The sequence below is a fragment of the Belonocnema kinseyi genome, chromosome 5 (genome assembly GCF_010883055.1).
Source record: "Belonocnema kinseyi isolate 2016_QV_RU_SX_M_011 chromosome 5, B_treatae_v1, whole genome shotgun sequence".
Classification (NCBI taxonomy): domain Eukaryota; kingdom Metazoa; phylum Arthropoda; class Insecta; order Hymenoptera; family Cynipidae; genus Belonocnema; species Belonocnema kinseyi.
The window spans coordinates 90,603,164-90,610,299 of NC_046661.1; the positions used below are offsets into that span (position 1 = coordinate 90,603,164).

A 7,136-nucleotide genomic window follows, 5' to 3' on the forward strand; every position below is an offset into this window, starting at 1 on the left:
AAAATGTGAAACTGTATATTTAAAATGTAAAATTTAAATTGCAAAATGTCCAATTTAAAATGTAAATTGTTAATTTTAAAATAACCAATTCAAAATGTAAAATGTTAATTTTAAAATATAAGATGTTAATTTTTAAATATGAAATTAAAATTGTAAAATCTGAAACGTGAAGTGGAAAATGTTAAATTTTTAAATATTTCTTCTAAATTTTCCAATTTCCAGGGAATTTTCAAATTCCCCATGAAATTGGTGGACCTGCTTGAGCAGAGAACTAGTGACCGAGTTATTGGAGACAGTACAGTAGTTCTAGTTCGACTCGAGCGAGTGTTGTGTTTGCAGCTGTTTGCTAACAAAAAAGACGCGATGTGACGTGAAGTCCTGGAAATTTGGGTCATTCCTCCTGTAGTTTCGTAGTTTAATAGTGCACATTCAAATTTTAAATCATGGAAGAAATTTTTCAAAATGGAAACCGCGAAAAAACAGCAATTGACAATCTATCAACGAGAGATGTCCAAAAAGAGGTGTGTATTCTATTAAAATGAAAGGTGGCATGCGTTTCATGCTTCAAGTCTGAACCAAAATCGATAAATTTATACTCTATTCTCGAAGTCTTCATGGTTAAAATTCTAAAACGAGTATTTTTTTTATTCGCTTATTACAGTATTCTAAAAATACATTTTTTTTCTTTTTAAAATTTAATCAGTTTCAACACTGATATCATAACATGTGTTTATACATAACAATACGTCATTAATGATAACAAAACGTCATTAATGATAACAAACAATTCATGTCTCAGGAATAATTTCAAAGTAATAATTCGTTTTAATGAAAGATAATACATATTTTAATATTTATATTTTTACATTTGACTTCGTTAAAATTTCTTTTTCATTTTAGTGGATTTTTGTATTTTTTCCGCGTCAATAATTAAAATGTTAAATTTACATTGAAACATTAAAACTTAAATTCAATAAAGCGAAATATTATTTTCAAATTTTTCGTGCAGCGTAAACTTGTAATATAAAATTGTCCAGGATTTTCCAAGATGTTTTTTTAATATTTCAAAATATTTCGAAGAATTTCAAATATTTTAGTATATTTAAAAAAAACTGAAGAATTAAAAAAAAAATTATACTAAAATATTTTAAAATATTTCAAAAAATTCTGAATAGTTTTCAAGAGATAAAAAAAATATCAACGAATTTTGAAAGATTTCAATGATTTTAAACAAAGTAAAAAAATAATTCTTTAAACAAGTTCGGAAGATTTTTGGAGCATATTCAATAAATTTGAAGAAATTTGAAGTTTTTGTTTCTAAATTGAAAAAAAATTCTTTTTGAGAATTTATTTTCAATAAAAAAAACTAATTTTCCACAAAACAGTTTTATTTTCTATCAAATTGTGGAATTTTCTATAAAACAGTGGAAATACACGAGCTTAAGAATTTTTTTAATTTTCGAATTTTTGTAACCCTTTCAAAATTTTTAAGACTTCCAATATTTTCATGATTTCCGTAAAATTTTTGTTAATTTTTCAAAACTTCTAAGTATCTCTTGAATTGACTCAAATTTGTTATAAGATTTTTTTTTATAGCAAAAGTTTGCATTAAAATCGGTTACACTCTTTTTCAACATTTTAGTTAATAATTTCAAATTTTTCATAATCTTTTTCAATTTCCTCTTTGAATTCATTAAAAAAATCATTGGAAATTTTCCCCTGAATATTATGAATATTTTTCTTATTTTTCTGCAAAATTATAAAAAATTCTTTTATTTGTCAATTTTTTCCATACAAGATGTCAATAATTTTAAACAAAGTAAAAAAATCACGCTTTAAACAATTTCGTAAGATTTTTGGAGCATATTCAATAAATTTGAAGAACTGAAGTATTTTAAGATATTTGAAAAAAATTCAAGTGAATATTTTTATAATGCTTTTAACGGACTCTACCACAGTTCATGTGGTTTTAAAGAATCTCCTACCATTTCGGAGTATTTATAAGGATTTTATTGGACATAGAAAGTTTTAGAACATTTTAAAAAATTGGAGGATATTAAAAAAAAATTCCAGGGTATTCTGAATATATTTAAATGAATTTGGAATATTTTTAAAAGATTCAAATGGAATTGAGATTTTAACGTAATTTCAAGGAATTTGAAATATTTTTAATGATTCAAATTAATTATTTAGAGCTTTAAAAAAATTAAGGGGATTTCATACGATTTTACAGATTTTAAGGTATTTAAAAATATTCTAGGGAATTCTGAATACATTTCAAGGAATTTAAAATATTTAAAAAAAAAATCAAATGAATCAAGACTTTGAAGGGATTTTGAGAGATTTAAAATATTTTAAGATATTACAAAAAAATGAATTTTTAAGAGTTTTAATAATTTTTACAGGGATTTTAAAGAATTTAAAAATTCTAATGGATTTGAAAAGATTCCGGAAGATTTTGGATAGTTTTCAAGAGATTTTAAGGGATTTGAAATATTTTAACACATTTTAAGAGCTTCAAATGAATTTTCAAATGCTTTAAGAATTTTTAGGAGTTTTAAATATTGTTAAGGGTTTTTAACAAATCTAATGATTTTAGGGGTTTTGAAAAGACTCTAGGGATTTTTAAATACATTTTCAAGGGGTGCATTTAAAAAAATTAAAATGAATTTTTAAGAGCTTTAAATTGTTTTTAAAATTCCAAACGATTAAAAATATTTTAGGGTATTTCAAAAGATTCTAAAGAATTCTTACTAGATTCTAGGGGATTTGTAATATTTTAAGATATTTAAAAAAGTTCAAATGAATTTTTAAGAGTTTTAAAAACTTCAAGGGGATTTTACAGAATCTAAAGATTCTAGGGGATTTGAGATATTTTAACTTATTTTAAAAGCTCTAAATGAATTTTCAACAGCTGGATTTTAAAAATTTTGAAGCGATCGCAAGGGGTGTATTTTAAAAAATTCAAATTAATTTTTGAAAGCTTTAAAAGATTTTAAAGAATTTCAAAGGATATAAAATATTGAAGGATATTTCAAAATATTTTAGGGGAATCCGAATAGATTTCAAGAGATTTTAAATATTAAACAAAAATGCAAGTGAATGAAGAATTTCAAGGAATTACAAGTTATTTGAAATATTATAAAATATTTTAAAAGATTCAAGTAATTGTTGAAAGCTTAAAAAAGGGATTTCAAACTAATTGAAGGATTTTTAAGAAGTCTCAAAGTATTTAATGATTCTAGGGGATTTGAAAAGATTCTAGGGGATTCTAAATAGTTTTCAAGATATTCAAGGGATTTGAAATATTGAAACATATTTTAAAAGCTTTAAATTAATTTTCAAAAGTTTTAACAAATTTGAAGAGATTTCAAAAGATTTTAAAGATTTTTGGTTATTACAAAAGATTTCAGGGAATTCAAAATAGATTTCAAGAGATTTGAAATATTAAAAAAAAACTCAATTGAATGAATATTTGCAAGATATTTAAATTCTTTTAAGATATTTTAAAAGATTTAGATTAATTTTCAAGAGCTTTAACCAATTTGAAGAGATTTCAATAGATTTTGAAAGATTTTGGGATATTTATAAAGATTCCTGGGAATTCTAAATAGTTTTAAAGCGATTACAAGGGGTGTATTTTAAAAAATTAAAATGAACTTTTAAAAGCTTTAAACAATTTTTAAGGATTTCAAAGAATATTAAATATTTAAAGATATTTTCATATATTTAAGGGGATTCCAAAAAACATTTTAAGAGATTTTAAATATTTAAAAAAAATTCAAGTGAATAAAGATTTTCAAGGGATTTGAAATATTTTAAGGTATTTCAAAAGATTAAAATTATTTTTATGAGCTTAAAAGTTGAAGGTATTTTAAACGATTCCAAAGATTTAAGTTATTCCAAAATATTCTAGGGAATTTTTAATCGATTTCAAAGGATTTGAAGTATTTTAAGATCTTTAAAAACAAATTCAAATGCATTTTTGAAGAGTTTTAATAATTTTTAAAGGGATTTTAAAAAATTTAAGATTCTAAGTTATTTGAAAAGATTCCAGAAGATTTTGAATAATTTTCAAGGGATTTCTAGGAAATTCTTAATATATTCTAAGGGGATTTGAAATATTAAAAAAAATTCAAATGAATCGAGATTCGCAAGGAATTTCAAAAAGAGCTTTGAAAAATGTAAAGGGATTTCAAAAAGTTCGAGGAAATTCTGAATAGATTTCAAGGAATTTGAAATATTTGAAGATATTTAGAAAAATCCAAATGAATTTTCAAGAGTTTTCAAACATTTGAAAGATTTTTAAAGAATTTAAAATAATTTAGGATATTTCAAAATATTTCAAGGGATTCTGAATAGATTTAAAGATATTTTAAATATTTAACAAAACTCAAGCGAATGAAGATATTCAAGAGATTTGAAATATTTTAAGAAATTTAAAAAGATTGAAATAATTGTTAAGAGCTTTAAAATAATTAAAGAAATTTAAAAATATTTAAAACATTTTAGTGTATTTCAAAATATTCTAGGGAATTCTGTATAGATTTCAAGAGATTTTAAAGATTTGAAAAAATTCTTAATGAATCAAGATTTTGAAGGTATTTCGAGGGTTTTAAAATATTTTAAGATACTTAAAAAAATTCAAATGAATTTTCAAGAGTTTTATACATTTGTTAAGTGGTTTTTAACAATTTAACGGTTCTAGGGGATTTAAAAAGATTCCAGGGGATTCTGACTATTTTTCAAGACATTTCAAGGGATTTGAAATATTTAAACCTATTTTTAAAGCTTCAAATGAATTTTAAGAGCTTACAAATTTTTTTGAAAGTATTTCAAAAGATTTGAAAGATTTTAGGGTATTTTCAAATATTCTGAATATTCCAAGGAATTCTGAATAGATTTCAAGGGATTTCAAAGGATGTATTTCAAAAAATTAAAATGAATTTTTAAGAGCTTTACATTTTTTAAGAATTTAAAAGGATTTTAAGGATTTCAGAATATCACAATAGATTTCAGGGACTTCCGAATAGACTTCAAGAGATTTATTTGAAATATTAAAAAAAAAAAAAAAAAAGTGAATGAAAATTTTTAAGGGATTTGAAATATTTTTTGATTTTTTTAAATATTAACATTATTTTTCAAAAGCTTTACAAAATTTGTAGGGTTCTTTAATAGATTTTATTGATTTTAGGTTATTTCAAAAGATTCCAGGGAATTCTGAAGAGATTTCAAGATTTTTAAGGGATTTCAAGAATATATTTTAAAAGATTTTAAATCTATAAAAAAAATTCAAGTGAATAAAGACTTTCAAAGGATTTGAAAGATTTTTAAAGCTTAGAATAAATTTTCCAGAGCTTTACAAAATTTGACGGGATTTCAAAGGAATAGAAAGATTTTAGAGCATTTCAAAAGATTGCAAAGAATTCTTAATGTATTCGAAGGGATTTGAAATATTTAAAAAAAATCAAATGATTCTAGATTTGCAAGGAATTTCATGATATTTGAAATATTTTAAGATATTAAAAAAAAATACGAATTTTTAAGAGCTTTGAAAAATGTAAAGGATTTAAAAAGATTCGAGGAAATTCTGAAAAAATTGCAAGGGTTTGGAAATATTTTAAGATATTACAAAAATTTAAATGAATTGGTAAGAGTTTTCAAACATTTTAAAGTTTTTCAAATAATTTCAAATACTTTAGGGTATTTCAAAATATTTCAAGGGATTCCGTATAAAGTTAAAGATATTTTAAATATTAAAAAAAATTTAAGTGAATGAAGAGTTTCAAGGGATTTCAATGGATTTGCAATATTTTAAGGTATTGTAAAAGATTCAAATGAATTTTCAAGAGCTTTAAAAAATTGTAGGGGTTTCAAACTATGTGGAATATTTTAGGGTATTTCAAAATATTCTAAGGAATTTTGAATATATAGTACTAAGGAATTTGAAATATTAAAAAAATTTTAAATGATTTAAGATTTTTTAGGAATTTCGAGGGATTAAAAATATTTTAAGATATTTTACAATTTAAAAATTAATTTTCAAGAACTTTAAAAATTTGAAAGGTTTTCAAACGATTTGAAAGATTTTAGAGTATTTCAAAAGATTTCAGGGAATCCTGAACAGACTTCAAGATTTTCATGGGATTTCAAGGGGTGAAATTTTAAGAGTTTCAAAAAATGTGGAACGATTTTAAAGGATATAAAATATTTGATGATATTTCAAGATATTTCAGGGGATTCCGAATAGATTTCAAGATTTTTAGAATATTTAAAAAAATGAAAGGGATTTCAAAGGATTTGAATTTTTTAATTTGAAGGAATTTTCAAACATTTTACTGATTAACGGATTTAACTAAATTTTTTTGTGGTTTTAAATAATTTTCCAGATTTTCTAAATTTTCAAAATATTTGGAAGGATTTTGTCGGAACTAATAGGTTTCAGGATATTTTTAAAGATTCCAAAGAATTTTCAACCGATTCCAAGAATTTGAAATATTTTAAGATGTTTTAAAATATTTTAATGATTTTCTAAAAACTTAAAGAAAATTGGATGTGATTTAAAAATAAGAACAATATTTTATGGTACTTCTTAGTAATTCTGAATAGAATTTAAGTATTTGAAATACATATTTCAAGATAATTTAAAATATTTGAATGAATTTTTAACAGTTTCAGCAAATTTCTAGATATTTCAAAATAATTGAAATATTTTTGGGTATTTCCAAGGATCCCAAGAATTTTTAGGATGTTAAAAAAAGTATTTGACAAGATTTCATTAGATCTTATAGATTTTAGGGTATTTTAAAAGATTTCAAAAGAACTTTGAATAAATTAAAAAAAATTCGAGTGGATTCTATTTATTTTTTAAATATATTTAGATGTTTGAAACAATTTAAAGAAATTTTTTTAGATCTTTAAAAAAAATTGTAAGGGAAAAATTCGAAAGAATTTCAATATTTTATTGTATTTCCGAAGTTTTCAAGTAATCTTCAAACAATTTTAAAAATAATTTAAAAATTTTTTTTAAGGATTTTACGAGGGTAGTTCAATAAGTCCTTAGAATGAAGTATAAAAACAATTTTTTTTGGGTAAATTTTTCTTTATTTTTCAACATAATCTCCTTGGAGCTCTAT

The 7,136-nt window shown here is 22.4% G+C and overlaps 1 protein-coding gene across 1 annotated transcript in view; it reads left to right on the top strand.

Moving 5' to 3' along the window:
- Window positions 1-298: 298 nt before the first annotated feature.
- Window positions 299-7,136, top strand: part of LOC117173773 (sorting nexin-4-like) — a 47,661-nt gene continuing 40,823 nt past the window's right edge. Inside the window, exon 1 of the mRNA XM_033362415.1 lies at window positions 299-521. Within this exon, the coding sequence (XP_033218306.1) occupies window positions 444-521 (78 nt within the window). The 5' untranslated portion in view covers window positions 299-443. The remainder of the gene's footprint in view (window positions 522-7,136) is intronic.